The 20,494-nt window shown below is 42.6% G+C and overlaps 2 protein-coding genes across 5 annotated transcripts in view; one reads left to right on the top strand and one right to left on the bottom strand.

The window, feature by feature from the left end:
- drc12 (dynein regulatory complex subunit 12 homolog) overlaps positions 1–15,465 on the bottom strand; it is a 36,891-nt gene extending 21,426 nt beyond the window's left edge. For 2 of the 4 annotated variants that reach the window (XM_063038491.1, XM_063038494.1), the window contains exons 1-4: positions 15,374–15,465; positions 15,005–15,083; positions 5,487–5,563; positions 2,714–2,779 (exon numbers count right to left, since the gene is read on the bottom strand). In XM_063038491.1, coding sequence (XP_062894561.1) covers positions 2,714–2,779; positions 5,487–5,563; positions 15,005–15,018 — 157 coding nt within the window. In that variant the 5' untranslated portion in view covers positions 15,019–15,083; positions 15,374–15,465. Of the gene's footprint in view, positions 1–2,713; positions 2,780–5,486; positions 5,564–7,649; positions 7,772–13,558; positions 13,766–15,004; positions 15,084–15,373 lie in introns of those variants that run through there. The other 2 variants (XM_063038493.1, XM_063038492.1) reach the window with 2 other exon arrangements.
- Positions 15,092–20,494, top strand: part of cbl (Cbl proto-oncogene, E3 ubiquitin protein ligase) — a 151,679-nt gene continuing 146,276 nt past the window's right edge. The window contains exon 1 of the mRNA XM_063038490.1: positions 15,092–15,499. Within this exon, the coding sequence (XP_062894560.1) occupies positions 15,344–15,499 (156 nt within the window). The 5' untranslated portion in view covers positions 15,092–15,343. The remainder of the gene's footprint in view (positions 15,500–20,494) is intronic.

The following is a 20,494-nucleotide window of genomic DNA, read 5'->3' as shown; positions in this document are numbered from 1 at the left end:
AGGGGGGGGAAACCCAGAGGATGGGCAAGGGGTATAGTCAGAGGGACAGAGGGAGAAAAAGGAGAGTGAGAGAAAGAATGTGTGCATATAAATAAATAAATAACGGATGGGGTGCGAGGGGGAGGTGGGGCATTATCGGAAGTTAGAGAAGTCAATGTTCATGCTATCAGGTTTGGAGGCTACCCAGACGGAATATAAGGTGCTGTTCCTCCAACCTGAGTGTCGCTTCATCTTTACAGTAGAGGAGGCCGTGGGTAGACATATCAGAATGGGAATGGGATGTGGAATTAAAATGTGTGGCCACTGGGAGATCCTGCTTTCTCTGGCGGACAGAGCGCAGGTGTTCAGCAAAACGGTCTCCCAGTCTGCGTCGGGTCTCGCCAACAGAAAGAAGGCCACATCGGGAGCACCGGACGCAGTACATCATCCCAGCCGACTCACAGGTGAAGTGTCGCCTCACTTGGAAGGACTGTCTGGGGCCCTGAATGGTGGTGAGGGAGGAAGTGTAAGGGCATGTGTAACACTTATTCCGCTTACAAGGATAAGTGCCAGGAGGGAGATCAGTGGGGAGGGATGGGGGGGACGAATGGGCAAGGGAGTCGTGTAGGGAGCGATCCTTGCGGAAAGCAGAGGGCGGGGGAAGGGAAAGATGTGCTTAGTGGTGGGATCCCGTTGGAGGTGGCGGAAGTTACGGAGAATAATATGTTGGACCTGGAGGCTGGTGGGGTGGTAGGTGAGGACAAGGGGAACCCTATTCCTAGTGGGGTGGTGGGAGGATGGAGTGAGAGCAGATGTGCATCAAATGGGGGAGATGCGTTTGAGAGCAGAGTTGATGGTGGAGGAAGGGAAGCCCCTTTCTTTGAAAAAGGAGGACATCTCCCTCACCCTGGAATGAAAAGCCTCATCCTGAGAGCAGATGCGGCGGAGACAGAAGAATTGCAAGAAGGGGATGGCATTTTTGCAAGAGACAGGGTGAGAAGAGGAATAGTCCAGATAGCTGTGAGAGTCCGTAGGCTTATAGTAGACATCAGTGGATAAGTATTGTGTTCAGTTCTGGTCACCTCATTATAGGAAGGATGTGGAAGCTATGGAGAGGGTGCAGAGGAGATTTACCGGGATGTTGCCTGGATTGGAAAACAAGACTTATGAGGCAAGATTAGCAGAGCTGGGACTTTTCTCTTTGGAGCGTAGAAGGATGAGAGGGGACTTGATAGAGGTCTACAAGATTATGAGGGGCATAGATAAGGTGGATAGCCAGTACCTGTTTCCCAAGGCACGAATAGCAAACACCAGAGGGCATATGTACAAAGTTAAGGGCGGGAAGTTTAGGGGAGACATCAGGGGTAAGTTTTTTACACAGAGGGTTGTGGGTGCCAGGAATGACTTGCCAGGGGTGGTGGTGGAGGCTAAAACATTAAGGGTATTTAAGAGCCTCTTGGTCAGGCACATGGATGAAAGAAAAATAGAGGGTTACGGGTTAGTGTCGGTTTAGTACGTTTTTTTAAAAAGGAATATATGGGTCAGCACAACATCAAGGGTCGAAGGGTCTGTACTGTGCTGTAGTATTCTAGTGTCTAGTGTCTAGAACCGCCTGTCTGTTCTCCTAACCAACGAATCCCCTATCACCACAGCCTGCCTCTTCTTCTCCCTCCCCCAACTTCCCTTCTGAGCCACAGAGCCAGACTCAGTTGCCAGAGATCTGTCTGCTGTGGCTTTCCTCTGCTAGGTCATTCCCACCACCCCTCCCCCCCCCCCCCCAACAGTATCCACCAGTGTTATTGAGGGGAATGGCCACAGGAGCATTCTGCACTGGCTGCCTATCCCCTCCCCTCTCCTGACAGTCACCCAGTTTCCTGTGTCCTACCTCCCTGTGTGTCCTGTTGATCACTCTCTCAGCCTCCCGAATGATCCAGAGTTCATTCAACATGGTCTGTTAGAAGCTGCAGCTGGATGCACTTCATGTGCAAGGGATCCTATCTGTATGACTCACAGCTTGATATGACAACTGCTCTGCCTGAGACTGTAAGAAACTACAGGGAATTATGGACATAATTTACTACATTATTGAAACCAGCCTCTGTCTACACTTCTCACTGCCTCAGTAAAGTAACCACCATAATCAAAGACCCCCATCCACCTTGTGCATTCTCTCTTCTCCCATTGGGTACCAGCAGGCCCAAGAACAGTTTCTATTCCACTGTTCTAAGACCACTGAAAGGGCCTCTTGTACGATAAGATAGACTCTCGACTGTATAATTGTCACGGCTTTGCACCTTATTGTCTGCTAGCACTGCACTTTCTCTGTAACAGTGATATATTCCGGATTCTGTTATTGCTTTTGTGACAAAATGATCTGTATGGATGGCATTGCAAAACAAAGCTTTCCACTGTACTTTGGCAATAAAAACTAATTTAACAGTTCCCTAATTTAATAAAGACTTTAAAGTGTCTCCTTGCATTAATATGAAGAGTAACATCCAATAGACAATCCGGCAGCCCAGCATCATCAAACACACAAACGTTGGATTATTGGAGTTTTGTATCTGCTTTTAACCGGGACTTTGGAAAACTGACAGGCTGGTGGTAATGTAGGGTGTTAGTGGCACCACTGACAGGCACTATGCAATTTCAGCTCCTTATTTCTACTCCATCTCTCCAACAGTTAATAAATTTAGGACAACTTAATTTTAAATACTGTATTATTCTCTCTTACCTAACTGGTTTTTCAGTGATTCCACTTGATGTACAGTTTGTTCGTATTTCTCTTCAACATTGTCTCCTTTGACATGAGGAATGGTTGGGGGTTGGGATGGGACAGAGTCCAGGAATTGGAAGAGATTTGCCAAACAAGGAGGCAGTGAGACAAAGAAGAGCATTAATAGATTTACTTGATAAAATTGTCCTTATTTTCAAATTAACTCAGTCTGAGGTATTCTTTTGCCTGTCCCAGGATCAGATTACAGAGCACAGCTATTTCCTGAGGAACAGAATTACAGTGTCTGCAGTACTGAAGCAACCCACACTGGTCAAAGCAGCTGTTTATACAATTGCAAGGCTCCCAACCTAATTACCCTTTCCCCAAAATGTCCCTATACCTTTATCTAACATGTGCTTCAAATCTCCTTTTAAATGTTGCAATGTTTTTTTCTTAAACTGTTCCACATGGCAGCAAGTTCTACTTTTACTGCTTGTATCTTGGCTTTTTTGAGGAGATCCATGAACGGGTGAGGGGTTTTTACATTTACCATTCTAACATTTATTAACAAATTACAATTAAAAACTAAATTCAGATTCTCAGGCTACCCATTGACAGAATCTGACTGTGTAATCCAATGCAAAATTCTGTAAATGGTGGATATCTGGAAAAAAAAACTGAAAATGTTGGATTAGTGAGGCAAGGCGGCATCTGGGGGCAAAAAAAGGTACATGACTTGAAAAGTTAATGTACCATTAACTGTCCATTTTCTATTTTAACCAACACACACACACAGGCACACAAGTGTTGGAGGAAATCAGCAAGTCAGGCAGTATGAATGGAGGGATAAGCAGGTGATTTTTCGGTCTGAGACCCTTCATCAGGACGCCTGCAGAATCTCTTGTGTTTATGATTTTTTATTTTTCACTCATATTCCCAGTTCAGTGCTATTACGGCAACTCCAACTGTTAAACACCCACTGTTCACTGCATTACCCCTCCTCCTGCCCTGGTTTCACAGACTATAGATTCTATGGGTCTCAGCCAGCTATTGATACTGCATCTAATAGGGCGGGAGGAGGAGTGGTGGGCAGAGGAATGCACTCATCTCAACCCATGTTGAATTATAGAAAAGAAGGCTCAAATTAATCATTTACCTGCAGCAAAGCAAATAGCTTTACTTCACATCACTGCTCAATTCCTGCTGTGTTTAAAAGTATTTGTCAGCCAGGGTTAAAGGTAAATGAATCTCGCACATTGTTTAAGAAATAAAATTGATTTCACTGCGGTTTAAGAAATAAAATTTGAAAACAGCTTCTTCCCCAGGCCGTAAGAATACTAAACACCCTGCCGCCACCCAGGTCTCAACACACATGAAACGCCAGTAATGTTATACTGTTTACTTTTTAACTTGTGTCACAAATGCATCTTACTTGTTAACTTACTAGTTATAATATTACTTTAGATAGATAGAGACTTTATTGATCCCAAAGAAAGTTACAGGGTCACAGTAGCATTACAAGTGCACAAATATTAGAAGTAATAATTTAAAAAATAAGATGTACAAGATTTACAAGTCAAAGATGATAAGATTTATAAAATTTCCAAGTTCACACTGAGAAGATGGTAGTGCAAGAATTACCATTATATAATACAGTAATGGGTGAACATTCACACCGTCCAGATAAGAAGTGATGCTAGTATTGTACAGTATTACACAGGGTGTCCACAATGGCAGGGTGTGGTAAACAGAGGTTAATAACAGTCTCACAGGAGGGGGTCATCACTTCCCCAGCTATAGGTTGACTCATTATAGAGCCTGAAAACTGAGGGTAAGAATGACCTCGTATAGGGCTCTTTGGAGCAGCCCAGTTGCCTTAATCTATTACTGAACGTGCAGCATTGTGTGTGTGAGATATATGTATTGTGTTGTGCATCTTAGTCCAAAGGAACAAGGATTCGTTTGCCGGTTGAATGACAATAAACATGAACTTATTAATGTCAGTAATTTTTTTTTCAATTCTTTTCTTCCCTGTGTTAAGCTCATGGTCAGCCCCTGATCCTGCTAAGATCAGTTCCACAGTCAGGTCCATGGACAGTAGCAGCAGAACAACATAAACACTTTGGGTGAGTACAGAGGCAGCATAGAGATAAAAAAGAGCAATAACATGGCTGACCTGTCATTTTCCTGTACTATCCCCATCCCAATAGCTTTAGAGTCATTTAATATCCAAAAATATCAACCACTCTGAGCGTTGATGAAGTGTCTTAACCTAAAGCGTTAACTATTTACTCCCCTCCATAATGCTGCCTGACCAGCCGAGCATTTTGTGTGCATTGCTCAAGACCTCCAGCATTTGCAGAATCTATTGTTTTAAATGCAATAAAAGACTGAGGTTCCACAGTCCTCTGGGGTAGACAATTCCAAAGACCACCCTCTGAGTGAAGACATTTTTTCTCTTTCCAGTCTTAAGTAAACTACTTCTTATGTTGAGATTGTGACCTCTGGTTACAGGCTCCTCAGCCAGGGGAACATCTTTCCCACAACTATCCTAACATGCCCGTGAAGTATTTTATACACTTAGGTCCGTGGATATCATTGTGGTATAGCAAAAACATATTATCAGTGAGAATGTGTTAGAAAACAGTATAAATTGGGGAAAATAAAGCAAAGATGATCTTAAAACTATAACTAATACGAACTGAATTCATATCTCTGCTGTGCTTTGGAATGTGTGTGAAAGGGAAAAACGGACTTTAGTACAGAACTTATCATTTGCTTCACTCATTACCTTTGGTTGCTTTCTTCTTCCCTTTTTTTGCCTTTCCCTTATTCTTCGGTGGCATTTTCCTAGGAATGTCCAAAAGCCTGCAAATAAACAGTGAAGAAATGTGAGTGGGGAGATGGCAAGTAGATCATTATTCAATGGTAACCACAAAATTCAGCATGCCCATGTTTAAGTATATGTTTGACACTGATCTAAGCCTAGAAAATGAGCTGAAAGCTCTTGCGCCTCTGAATTTGAAAGTCATATATTCAAATCCCACTCCAGTCAATGGAGCATTAAAAACTAGCTAAATGTTCCGGGGGGAGGGGGCTGCATATTTGGAGGAGTTGAACATCATATAAATAGGTTTATTATTTAGTGTTGCGTTTGTTATGTTATGATTGCACTGCTCCTGAGAAACGCTGTCTCATTTTGCCCTGCAGAGCTGATGTACGGTTAGAATGCCAATAAAGTTTTTTGAATCTTGAATATTAAAACAAAAGTCTCTGTTGCCCTCTAATATAATAGGTTAATATAATGATCACACAACCACTTAAAGAGTGTCCAGGGAACTGTCTGTTTTTTCAGAAATTATTGATCAACTGAGAATTATGAATTTGCTCATAAGTGCTTTCTTTGTGCAAACCAGTTGCCACAATTTCAATAATGACTTTAAACAGAAGTGCTTACATTATCCCAATGTGGATGCCCTGAGGTTGTGAAAGGTGATATATAAATGTATCATTTTGAAATAAAATGTGTTTCAGTGGCCTCTGTCTTCTGCTGATGGTCTGAGTAATGAGGGCCTTTCGTTGGTCGCAGTCGACCATGTATATTGCGTCCTCGCTGTCTACGTGATAGCCAGCCAGTACGCAAGCCAGGACAGTACGATATGGAGAGTAAGTTGTTGTCCATGTAGTAAGTTCCCCCTCTCCACGCAGCTGAGGAATGCAAAGGGACGGCAGAGACCGATGCAGTTTGGTACCAGCGGTGTTATAGGAGTTGCCAGTCATTGTCAAACTCAACGTAGGACTGCCTTAGGGACTCCAGCTCCGGATTTTTCCCTCGGGGTTTACTCCCGAAGCCTTCCCCATGCGCGGGTATAGCCGCAAGGCAGCGGAGGTTTGAGATCAGAGATTTCCTTCTCTTTGATGAGTTGCCAAACACGGTTGGTGAGCTCCATCTGCCCAAAGTAAGGCGCCAGTAACCCGCCTTTGCCCCTTCTCCCGTCAGTAGAAACGGTTCCACTGGGCTTAGGAGCTGAGTAACAGGTGAAGGCCAGGAGCTGGACTTGGCTTTCAGAGGCTATTTGAGGCACACATCATTGGGAGTATTTGATAGGTAGTGGGAGTTTATCCCTACTACTACCTCCTAACTATAGCAACCTTAAAGATCTGAGTCCTGCGGTTAATAACATAAAGGACAGTAGCATAGTGGTTAAGTACTGGTATGTAAGGGTCTGGACATTAATTCTGGAGATGTGAGCTTAAACCTCATTCCAAAGTAGTAGAATTTAAATTCAAATAATTGGTTTAATCGTAACCATGAAACTACCAAATTGTTACGTTGATCTCCGAACTGAATCTACCAAAGGTATTAAAGCACTACTTGTTCTTGGAAGGAAAGTGGTCATCCTCGCTTGCCCCTTTCTATGTTTAACTACACACGTGATCAAAGTAGTTCACTCCGAACCTAACATTTCGTTTTGGTGCGTGCCATAACGATTAACCCTGAATAGAATAAGCGCCACACGTTCAAATAAAACGCAGCAATCATTGAACAAAGAGAAAATAGAAGGGAAAAAAGAAGCAGATAAATTAAAATAGAAGTTTTTACCCTTTGTTTTCACTGTCCACATACATTTCTTAAGATAGGGAAAAACATAAAAAATGAAAATGTAATATATTATAGAATTGCAGAGAGAATCGAAACAACCACGTTTTTTGAAGTTATAAAAGACTTTGCATAGCGTAGCATAGCATGGATCTTTCAACAATTACAAAATAAATATTTACACCAATACAGCCAGTGGGATGGATGTGACTCTACACTGATCAGAACCGGTTGTTCCAAGGATGGTCTTGCCGGGACTCGGGTATGGAGCAACAGACTCGCAGCGGCAGTCCCCCCGCCTAACTGAGCGTGACGTTTTGATTGACATGTGAATTCATCATTCAGCAGTCGTACCTGAATGTCATTCAAACCAGTGTAACCCATCAGTAGAGTGCAAGGGAGGGGATTCAGTATCAATGTTTGATGTTGCTAAGCAGCACAAGCGCTTGTTGCCAGGATACTGTACCCTGATTCAAGCAACTGGTCGTCGGCCATCTTTGAGACTGGCGGATAAAGCAGAATTTCTCAGGCGTCGGTCGCCTCCGCAGTCAGAAACAGAATAAGATTTAATATCAGCGGCATATGTCGTGAAATTGGTTCACTTTACGTCAGCGGTACAATGAAATACATGATAAAATAAATATAGAGAAAAAACTGAGTTACATTAAAAATATATATATTATATAGTTAAATTAAGATAAGTCGTGCAAAATAGCGTAAATAAAATAAGCAGTAATAATGAGAGGAGGGCATGCCCTGGGTGCTGGGGATCCTTGATGATGGACGCCGCCTTCCTAAGGCATCGCTCCTTGAAGATGGTCTTGGATACCACGGAGGCTAGTACCCATGATGGAGCTGACCAATTTTACAAGTTTCTGCAATCTATTTCGATCTTGTGTCCCCCCCACCCCTCCAGACGGTGATACATCCTGTCAAAATGCTCTCCACAGTACATCTGCAGAAGTTTTTGAGTGTTTTAGTTGACAAACCAAATCTCCTCAAACTCCTCATGAAATATAGCTGCTGTCTTGCCTTCTTTATAGCTGCATTGATATGTTGCGTCTAGGTTAGTTCTCACCCAGGAACTTGAAATTGCTCACTCTCTCTGTGTCTATCAGTAAATAAAGGGATACAGTAACGCAAGGAAAGAAAAGAATACGAGACAGACTTCTCTTTATTTAATAAATATATTAAAATTAAGTATAAATGTGTTTATATATTAGTATAATATAGCTCAAGATCACTCTTATAAACACCAAATGCCAAGGAACTGAACAGGTCAGGAAGTATCTATGGAAAAGAATGAACAGTCAACGTTTTGGGCCGAGACCCTTCTTCACTATTTTATATTTGACATTCAGAATATTAACACTTACAGTATCTATGATAATATGTCTTTTTTCTAAAATGAATATAATTATCTAAAATCAGGTGTTAAATGATGGAATTGTAATAGTTTGTCAAGAAAAGGGAATGGGAAAAATCAATAATGTAGCGAACAGCCAAGATGAAAAGAGTAGGGGGGAAGTGGTCATGAAGTGAATCTTGTGAAAGGACCATGCCCAGGTCAAATATACCTTTACTCCTGTCACGTTCTGACTGGCGCAAAGGCTCTGCAATAATGTTAATTTTGCAGATGGCATCAAATCTGTTCTTGTCCTTTTGTTCAATTACTTAGGTAGTAAGTAGTCTGTTGAATCCTGAAAGAGTTCAGGTTTGAAATATTGATCAGGCCTCGGCATGGACTAAGCAGATCAAGGAACTGTGTTTAAGGTAAAATTGGAGTTAGACTGGAGATAAATGTCTACATATGTGAAATATTAGGACAAACTAACCAATAATATAAAGCAGGATACTAAAAGTTTTTTCAGTTATTTTAAGAACAAAAGGGAGGAGAGAGTTAATATTGAACAACTGGAAAATGATGCTGGTGAGGGAGTGAAGGGGGAAAAGATATGGCAGATGAACTTAATAAGTACTTTGATTCATTCTTCACTGTGGAAGACACTGGCTGTATGCCAGAGGTCTGTGAATATCAGGGAGCAGAAGTGAGTACCATTGCTATTACAAAGGAAAAAGTGCTAGGCAAACTGAAAGCTCTTAAATGGATAAGTCACCTGGAGCATATGGACTACACCCTACCGTCCTGAGAGAGGTTGCTAAAGAGATAACGGATGCATTGGTCATGATCTTTTAAGACTCTTGGCAGTGTGGAGGATCAGAGGGATCTTGGGGTCTGAGTCCATAGGACACTCAAAGCTGCTATGCAGGTTGACTCTGTGGTTAAAAAAGCATACGGTGCATTGGCCTTCATCAACCATGGGATTGAGTTTAAGAGCTGAGAGGTAATGTTGGAGCTATATAGGACCCTGAGCAGACCCCACTTGGAGTATTGTGCTCAGTTCTGGTCACCTCACTATAGGGAGGATGTGGAAACCATAGAAAGGGTGCAGAGGAGATTTACAAGGATGTTGCCTGGATTGGGGAGCATGCCTTATGAGAACAGGTTGAGTGAACTCGGCCTTTTTCCTTGGAGTGATGGAGGATGAGAGATGACCTGATAGAGGTGTATAAGATGATGAGAGGCATTGATCATGTGGATAGTCAGAGGCTTTTTCCCAGGACTGAAATGGCTAGCACAACAGGGCACAGTTTTAAGGTACTTGGAAGTAGGTACAGAGGAGATGTCAGGGGTAAGTTTTTTACGCAGAGAGTGGTGAGTGTGTGGAATGGGCTGCTGACGACGGTGGTGGAGGCGGAAACAACAGGGTCTTTATGAGGCTCCTGGATAGGTACATGGAGCTTAGAAAAATACAGGGCTATGGGTAAGCCTAGGTAGTTCTAAGGTAAGGACATGTTCGGCACAGCTTTGTGGGCCGAAGGGCCTGTATTGTGCTGTAGGTTTTCTATGTTTCTAAGAATCACTTGATTCTGGCATGGTCCTGGAGGACTGGAAAATTGCAAATGTCACTCCAATCTTTAAGAAGGGAGGAAGACAAAAGAGAGGAAATTATAAGCCAGTTAGCCAAACCTCAGTGGTTGGGAAAGTGTTGGAGTCTATTATTAAGGATGAGGTTTTGGGGTACTTGAGACTAATGATAAAATGTCAAAGTCAGCATAGTTTCTGCAAAGGGAAATCTTGCCTGACAAATCTGTTAGAGTTCTTCGAGGAAGTAACAAGCAGGGTGGACAAAGGAGAGGTAGTGGATGTCATTACTTAGATTTTCAGAAGGCATTTGATAAGGTGCCACACATGAGGCTGCCTAACAAGATAAAATCCTATGGTGTTACAGGAAAGAGTCTGGCATGGATAAGGGAATGGCTGACAGGCAGGAGGCAGCAAGTGGGAATAAAGGGGGCCTTTTCTGGTTGCCTGCCCGTGACTGGTGGTGTTCTTCAGGGGTCAGTATTGGGACCGCTACTTTTCACATTGTTTGGCAGTGATTTGGAGAATGGAATTGATGGCTTTGTGACAAAATTTGCGGATGATACGAAGATAGGTGGAGGGGTGAGTAGTGCTGAGGAAGCAATACAATTGCAGCAGGACAAAATGGAAGAAAGGGCAAAAAAAGTGGCAGATGGAATACAGTGTTGGGAAATGTACGATAATGCATTTTGGTAAAAAGAACAATAGTGCGGACTATTATCTAAATAGGGAGAAGATTCTGTGGTAAAGAAGGCAAGTACAAAGTTGGCATTTATTTCAAGGGGAACAGAATATAAAAACAAGGGAGATAACGCTGAAGCTTTATAAGACACTAGTCAGGCTGCACTTGGAGTATTGTCAACAGTTTTGTGTCCCTTATCTCAGAAAGGATGTGTTGTTATTGGACAGAGTCAGAGGAGGTTTACAAGGGTGATTCCAGGAATGAAGGGGTTAACATATGAGGAGTGTTTGGGCCTGTACTCACTGGAATTTAGGAGAATGGGGGGGAGGGGATCTCATTGAAACCTGTTGAATGTTGAAAGGACATGAGTGAATGTGGAGAGGATGTTTCCTCTGGTGGGGCTACCTAGAACTAGGGGGCACAGCCTCAAAACTGAGGGGCAACCTTTTAGAACAGGAGTAAAGGGGAATTTTTTTTAGCCTAAGAGTGGTGAATCTGTGGAATGCTCTGCCACAGACTGCGGTGGAGGCCAAGTCCATGGGTATATTTAAAGCAGAAGTTGATAGATTCCTGCTTGGTCGGGGCATCAAGAGATATGCTGAGAGGGTAGGTGTATGGGGTTGAATGGGATCCAGGATCAGCCATAGAAATGGCAGAATGGACTCGATGGGCTGAATGGCCTAATTCTGCTCCTATGCTTATGGACATAGTTTGAAAAGATAGTACTGGAGAAGAAGAATCATCTTTGTAGCGATTCGTTCAATGACAAACAGCAGTCAATTGATGCAAGGCAAGTCCAAGCTCAGATATTATTTCTGCATTGTTTTCTAATGCTTGCAAAGAGTTCCGTGGAGACCTGACAACATCTGGACTTCTGTGGAATTATGGCATCAGCTGGTGATCTGTGAAGTCTTGGCATCACCTGGAGATCTATGGGGACCTGGCATCCACTCTCAGGTGGCATAGTTTCCTTTCACACTTTGGCCACCTACCTTACTCTGGTGGATCTGAAGTCCATTTTATGTTTCTGATTCACCAAAGTGAACCTCCCTTCTGGAGAACATGTCCAATTTCAAGTCTACTTGCTTAATGTGGAGGTATTTAGAGGGTGTACCAGGTGTATCTCCTCTTACTGTGAATGGACATCCGAACGCTGAATTGCTTTTGACACCCTCTTAGTAAAAGAATTCATGACCCTCTAAGAAAGAAATTTGATTTTATCTTTACTTTAATTGCATGGGGGGGAGGGGAGGTTATTTTAAAACGTTGATCCACCATTCTAAATTCTCATGCAAGAGCAAACATCCAATCCACCTTCAACCTATCATAACCTGTAATTGTGTGTTCAGTCTAGACCTTTTCTTCTCTTCCATAATGCTTAGAAGATAAGCTGTCCAACCTTCCCTCATAACACAACCCACCCACTTCAGTCATTAGTCTAGTAAACCTTCTCTGAACTGCTTCCACAATGTTAACGCCTTGCCAATACTGTAAGCAGTACTTTGAATGTGCTCCCACCAGTGCTGTGGATACATGATGCACAACATCCTTACTTTGCATTCTGCTAGCTGACCTTTATACTGACTGTACCTACATACTAGCCTTTTGCTAGTCCTACATTAGTACACCCAGATCTGCTCTTAATTGACCTTTCCTTTGGAGATGGTGAATGTCACATATTCCTGCATTATTCTCTATTTGTCAATTCTTGCCCATTCTTAATCTACCTCTTCACACATTTAATCCTTCTTTGTCTAATCATGTAGATTCCATTGCTATTTCTCATTGCTTATTTATGAACCTTGTGAGCCGGTGACTCATTTATTTTCATTATGTTTCACCGAATATGAATACATCCTCTTGCACTTCCTCTTCGGAAGCTGCCTGATATCTCTTATGAAATTATATATTGGTGATTGGGTTAACTGTCTATTTTGTTTTCTTCCATGCTCTATCCAGTGTTATGTTGGAATATATCACAATATTAATATCCAAGTATTTAATTCAACCAATTTGCCAACCCTCTTACTTCATATATAGCCTATTTTGTTGCAATTTATATGCTTTACTTTGCTACCAGGAGGGACTGCTGTGGTTAGATAGTCAAGATTGTTTCATGTCATTTCCAGTACACAAGTGTAAAGGAGAACAAAGTAATTGTTACTTCAGATCCGGTGCAGCACAAAAAATCCACAATAAGATAAAGAACACAATAATGATAAAAAACACAATAAATAGCAATACATATGATAACTTATATATTGTACATCAATTGTTTGTATGTCCATAAAGCGATACTAGGCACAGTAGTTTCTGTACATATAGTGACTGACAGGGCAGGAAATGATAATGTCGTGGTTGTGGGTGTGTGGAGGGGTGGGTGTAGAGGGTGGAGGTGTTGATCAGCCTTACTGCTTGGGGAAAGTAACCATTTTTGAGTCTGGGGGTCCTGGTGTGGAAACTACGTAGCCTCCTCCTTGATGGGAGTGGGACGAGCACTCCATGAGCAGGGCGAGTGATGTTACTGGCCCTTTTCGGGCACCTTTCTGTATCTAGGTTTTTGATGGTGGGTAGGCTGGTGCCGGTGATGCGTTGGGCAGTTTGACTACTCATTGTCGAGCTTTCCTACCACCGCAGTGCAGTTTCCGTACGTACCATGCAGTGATGAAGCTTGTTAGGCTGCTCTCCACTATGTATCTGTAGAATGACGCGAGCGTAGATGCACAAAATCCAGCTCTCTTCAGTCTCCTCAGAAAGTAGAAGTATCCATGAGCTTTCCTGACTGCTCTGGGACCATAAGGGGCTGTGTGAAATGTGCACTCCCAGGAGTTTGAAACTTTTCACAGTTTCCACTGCTGTGCGCTGGTGTAAAGAGGAGTGAGAGTGGTGGATTTGAGAGACAACATATTTTATACCAATTAATATCTTGTGATATTGCACACAGAAAATATTGCCTTAGTAGAAGTGGGTTAATCTCCAAGAGGACCATAGCCTTGGGGTGGTTTGGAGGCTTGTGTGCCTCAATAACACGATGTTGGCTGAAGTCAGGGCTTTTGCTGGGGTCACCCAAGCCGAACAGGTCAAACCGTAGAGAACCAGAGGTCCACTGGTTCGGGGGGGGGTGGGGTTCAGCTCAGGGCTGACAACCCTGATTGGTAAAACAAAATTGTTATGGAAACAGCAATGAAGAATCTTTCTACATCTGAGTGCAACGGTATTCCTGAGTCTCCACCCAGGATTTGCATGGCTGATAGTAGTGAAAACTGAGTAGTAAAGACAGGATAAAAGAAGCCCTGAACAACGCCAAAGATGGAGGACCTTCATTGCTGCTCTAAACGGCAGCGACGTTAGAGGCATGTGATTGAGTGAGAATTGGGTTAAAATATAAAATGGCATGCACTCAGTGTATCACATTACAAAGGCAGATGAATTAGATGGTCTCTTTATCCCATCTAAGGAGAAATTAGCTTGGTTTCAAGATTCTCTGCATTGACAAGGTGGTGAAAAACATAAAGGCAAGGTTATAGCTATCACTGGTCTCCAGTTTAATATTTGGTCCCTCAAAATTACTCTAAAGCAGGGGTTCCCAACCTTGAGTCCAGGAACCCCTTGCATAATAGTATTGGTCCATGGCATAAAAAAAGGTTGGAACCCCTGCTCTAAGGTTATTTGGTCTTTCATCGATTGCCTTTTACTTGGGAACAAATTAGTTGCCATGGTCCCGCTATTAGAACAATGACCACACTTCAACATTGGCTGTAAAGTACTTCTCTACTTTTCCGTTCGTTTGCATACATGGAAACAGTAGCTTATTTTGTAAATTTTGCCATTCAAAGCAAAATGGATCTCGATTCTTCATTTCCCTCCATAGATGCGCCTAATCTGCTGATTTACTTCTGCATTTTGTGTTGATTCCGATTTCCAGCATCTGCAGCCTCTCTTGTGAAAATGCAGATGCATCTCATTACAGGTGCTGGCTGGCCTGCTACCAATCACCTGTATTCGTATTGATATTAGCTCTTTTCCCTTCCCTCTTTTGCTTTTGTTCTGATGTAAATAGCATCCTGCCAACGCCAGCATCAATGATGAAAGTTGCCTTACCAGCTGATTCGCATGCGCACTTCACTCCCCCTTTCTGTTGTCCCTTCGCGGTCCTCTTTCCTCTTCCTCTGGGTGACCTCTGACCCCGGCGGCGGTCGCGCGCGGAGGGCGGGACGAGCGAAGGGAGAGAAAAAAAACGAGAAGCAAATTTCAGTGGCGATTCCGCTTTTTAGAAATTAAAATAATGCGAGCAGGGCGACGAAGATCGAGCGAGCGGCGCTTTTCGTGAAGTATATCGGCCATCTAATCCTCACGGGCATTGTTCCCTCCTTTCGCCTCCGCTTAAAAAAGTTACAAAAATAATTTTTTGTAAATTATAATTTCTTCCAATTCTTGTTGATGGCGGCGGCGGCGGCGCGGGGCAGTAACCTGAGAAAAGCGGGCGGCTTCATTGGGCTGGTGAAGGACGCCTTCCAGCCCCACCAGCACCAGCACCAACAGGCGGGCGTTGTGGACAAGAGAGCCGTGGAGAAATGCTGGAAATTAATGGATAAGGTGCGGGAGCTGAGAGGTGGAACCTTGGTCACGGTTTGGGGAGGGTGGTGGTGCAGCCAGTAAAGGGTGCGGGGGGTGGTGGTGGTGGTGTTGGAATAAGTGGATGGTCCTGGGGTGGAGGAGCAGAGGGGGGAACTAGGACGAGGTGAGAGAGGTTGGGGCAGCGGGGGTGGGGTGGGGAGAGGGACCGGGCAGCGGGAGGTGGGGGGAGGGGTAGGCGGGGTGGTGGGGAGAGGGACCGGGCAGCGGGGAGGGGTGGTGGTGGTGGTGGGAGGTATGAGCAGGGAGACTGGGGGGTGAGGGGAGGAGAGCGGCGGGGTTAGGGGAACAATGGGGAAGGTTCAGGGTTGGGAGGTGGGAGAGCCCGTTGAGAGCAGATTTGGAAGACCCTTTGGGGTGGGTGGGGGAGAGACTGTGGGGAGAAATATGCCGGGGGAGTTGTGGGGAAAGATGCTGAATGGAGGAGAAATATTGGGGGGGGGGGGAGGGAAGCCGGCCAGTGTGGCTGGGGTTAGCTGGTTCGTGTGGGGGGGGGGTGTGGAGTGAAAAGTGGAACTGAGGGTTGGTAGAGAGACCTAGAGACAGGGCTCTGAATATGACATGTGGAATCTTGAATTATGAATGGGGACTTGGGGAGATAGGTCAGTTGGGGTGGACAGGAGAGGGGGGATACCAGGTACCGGGGTAGGCCTGGGTATGGAGAATTGGTGGGGTGCAATAAAGAACAATAGAATGGTTGTTTCCTCTTGTGTGTGAGACAGGAGACTCAGAATTGAGTGAGATGATTGGTCATTGACAACCAGAAGACCATAACCCTAATTGAGTTTTCTCTAGAGTTTCTGCCTATAATGGGATGGACCATAACCATTTTCCTTGCTGGGGGAGGTCTCTCGGGCATGTACCTCCATGATGATGTCTTCCCTTGTCCGGGGATTGGCATTGATTTCCAAGATTATAACAAGAACTGATTAGCACACATGCTAAATTGCCCCCCCTTCACCATTCCCATTTACCTCTCTTGCCTTGTCTCCTTACCTGCCCATCGCCTCCCTCTGGTTCTCCTCCTCTTTCCCTTTCTTCCATGGTCTTCTGTCCTTTTCTATCAGATTCCCCCTTCTCTAGCCCTTCGTCTCCTTTGCCAATCAACTTCCCAGCTCTTTACTTCAACCCCTCCCCCCTCAAAGTTTCACCTATCGTCTGTCACCCCCCCCACCTTCTTATTTTGACTTCTGAAGAAGGGTCTCAGCCCGAAATGTTGACTGTTTGTTCATTTCCATAGACGCTGCCCTGGCCTGCTGAGTTCCTCCAGCATTTTGTGTGTTGCTTTTGTTTTTATAGCTGAATGGTAGATTAGTGTACCACAGAATAGGTGGGGATTATAACTACAGTAATGTGTTCTAGTTATTATTGATCCAGTCTAGTGAAGGTAAATAAAATTTGTTAATCAGATTGTACTTGTGTCCGTTAAAGTTGTGAATTTTGGAATTATTGCTAAGTTTTAAATTGGTATGAAAGATGGGCAAAACTGGCATGCTTGCCTGCTAAATCTTATTGCAATGATGTCTTAATGTTGTTGCTAGTCTCTTTCTCATTTGCAGGTGGGAGTATGTGCAATACTTAATGGGCTTTCAGCCAGTCTTGCTCTTATAACCTACTATTGCAGAAACATTGTTGCATGTAAGGTACAGGTTATTTCAGTGCCTGTAATCGTTCTACCAGTTATCACATTTCTTTGGCGTATATTGTGTCAGTAGTAAATTTCATAGTGTTAAACAATTCCTTACTTTGACTTGTGTCCAGTTTTTAACTTAATAACACCACATATTAAGTTAGATGCTAACATTTCTCCTTAATTCTTTGGCTCCCAAAAGCATGTGAATTGACTTGCTTTGCATACATCTGTGCATTGTTGATTTAACTTGGTCACAGTAGTAACTGAAGAAAATTTCTGACTCTCTTATTTTAGAACCTTTGTAGCGATAGTTGAATGAAGAGTATGAATCTGGTTCCAAATATTCTGTCAGTAGAGCTTATAAAGTTTTATGAAATGCCAATTATGCACAAATAGAAGTATAAGATTTTCTTTTTAAAATGTTTTGAAACTGAATCTAAATATTGCATAAAATGTGTTGAAGAAGAGTGTTTTAGATATGCAGTTTTGAGTTACAAAGACAAAGAAGGCAATCCTGGTCAATGATAGAAAACTTAAAAAAAATGCAGATGCTGAAAATCTGACATTAAAACACTAAATGTTAAAAATATATGGCAAGTCAGATAGCATCTGATTCCAGGTATAACTTTAGACTAACCCTGGGGAAAATTAAACTCCTGATTTTTTTTCCCCCCAGTGAACCTGGTGGTAAGTATGTATGTACGATTCTTTAAGTAGTAATGTGTATGTTTATAATCTTGATTGCTAAATATTGGCTAATGTGCTTGGGAGAATATCTTTTGAAATGTTAATTTAGCCAGTAATGAACTGTAACAACTTTGGTGTTTATGCTGCATATGAGCATCCTTCTTTTCACTTAACCTTATCATCACATCCTATTCCTTCTTCATTGTAGGTATTTATTAAAATCTGAATCAGAAGCAGATTTAATATCACCAACAATGAAATTTGTTAACTTAGTGGCATGATAACGTAGAACAAAAAATAAGTAGATCAATTATAGGAAGTGTGTGTATGTGTATAAATATAGTGCAAAAACAAATAATATATTAAAAATGTGAGGTAGTGTTCATGGGTTAAATGTCCATTCAGAAATCAGATGGCAGAGGGGAAGAAGCTGTTCCTGAATTGCTGAGTGTGTGCCTTCAGGCTTCTGGTAACAACGAGAAGAGGACATGTCCTGGGCGCTGGGGTCCTTAACAATGGACGTCGCCTTTCTGAGGCACCGCTTCTTGAAGATGTCTTGGATACAACAGAGGCTAGTACCCAAGATGGAGCTGAATAATTTTACAATTTTCTGTAGCTTTTGATCTTGTGCAGTAGCTCCCCCATACCAGATGGTGATACAGCCAGACAGAGTGCTCTCCACGGTACATCTGTAGAAATTTTGGAGTGTTTTGGGTGACAAACCAAATCTCCTCAAACTCCTAATGAAATGTAGCCACTGTCTTGCCTTCTTTATAGCTGCATCAATATGTTGGGACCAGGTTAGATCTGCAGAGATCTTGACATTCAGGAACTCGAAAATTGCTCACTCTCTCCACTGTCTAGATTCTCTTCAAATATTTCCTGAAATGCTTTACTCTAAAACAATACCATGAAGTCTTCTATCTCTATCTAATAGGAAAGACAGTATTGACTTATTGTGGCATGTAAAAGATGGCACTTGTGGCATCTAACTCCTGCGGTGAGGCTCTAGGTAGATTGGATTTGTGTGCCTGGAATGGGACATGAATTCCCAAACTATCTGAGTTGCTGCTGAAAGTTAGTTTAAATTTGGCTCTGGCAGTTGGGGAATGTATTTAATTAAATAAATCTGGACTTTTAAAGAGTGGTTGGCAAAAATGCTAATGGTGAAATTACTGAGTATCATAACAGTTTATATCATTCAGTAATGTCCTTCAGGGAAAGAAACATACCATCTTTGCCTAGTCTGTTTTGTATGTTACTCTAAATTCCACCAAGATTGTTGCCTCAAATCTTCTCTGAAATGACCAGGCAAGTAATTTAGTTCAAAGGGCCATATGCTCAAGGTGTTCAGATTCTATTTGCGTTATATGTTATCATATCAATTATTAGGTTTAAATAGGATCAAACTTGAGAAGCAGTTTGAAATTTTGAATCTTTTGTAACCCATGAAAGGATGTTGACTGTACATTCAAGCTCTTGTGAAAAGTTTGTGCAAATATGTGTTCACTTTCAGGTCATTGATGTAGTTGCTAGTTATAACTAAATGCAAGATTTAAGGATGCGGGGGGTGGGGGGGGAAGGTGGTAGAATGGAAAATTCTAAACTGAAACACTGTGAAATTTGCATGTGCTTCCTTTGTTTTGGTTTCCCTCAAGTGTTTCATCTTCATCCTGCATCGCCAAAATGAGCAGCCTTGTAGTTTAATTGGCTGCTGCAAATTGCCCTTAGTGTCAGTAGTGGTGGAATCTGGGGAGAAGTCACGCAAATGTAAGGAGAATGGTATGCAGGAAATTTAGTGGGATACTAGTATTATAGGGTTGCTGAATGCATAGCATCAACAATAGCTGGCATAGCCTTCGGTGTCGTGCGTTTTTGGGGGGGGGCATAAAAGTAAAATTCATTCTGTATCTAATGCCATGTGATAGATTTAATGTTTTGTTTTCTTGGAGTGGGGAAAAGAAAAGCTGTGAAACTAAGGTGCATTATTTTATCTGTGCTACTGCCTTATGTTCTTTTATTAGCAGGTTACTTGGTGTGAAATGCTCAATTTATAAAAAACATTCACAATGTTTATTTGTCTGTGATCTAATTGTCTGTGTGCATGCAGGTAGTGATATGTGTCGTCATTTGATAATGCTTTTTTTAAAAAAAAGTCACATAACTGTTAGATATGACTGTCATTCCTTAGAGTTTAATATCTGTGTGTAGCTAAGTGGATAAATAGGTCTGCACATAGCCTCCTAATTGCCTCATTGCAGATAAAAGGGTCTTTCCTCTCTTTTGCAACAAGTACAAAATGCTGGGGAACTCAGCAGGCCAGGCAGCACCTATGGAGAAGAGTACAGTCGATGTTCTGGGCTGAGACCCTTTGGCAGTCCTAGCAAAGGGTTTGGCCCGAAACGTTGACTGTACTTTTTTTCCATAGATGATGCCTGGCCTGCTGAGTTACCCCAGCATTTTGTACTTGTTGCTTGGATTTCCAGCATCTGCAGATTTTCTCTTCTCTCTTTTGCCAGTTTAAAAACTTTTTTTTAGTGTCAGTCATCCTGTAAAGCATTTTAGGAGATTTAACTGCTTTATGAGTGTTATTATAAACAAATTGTTTTTTTTTTGGTTTAATTGTATGGTTTGTA

This window comes from Mobula hypostoma, chromosome X2 (genome assembly GCF_963921235.1).
Source record: "Mobula hypostoma chromosome X2, sMobHyp1.1, whole genome shotgun sequence".
In the NCBI taxonomy this organism is placed as follows: Eukaryota; Metazoa; Chordata; class Chondrichthyes; order Myliobatiformes; family Myliobatidae; genus Mobula; species Mobula hypostoma.
Note: the sequence above shows the minus strand (reverse complement) of the source record. Positions and strands in the feature narration are given on the sequence as shown.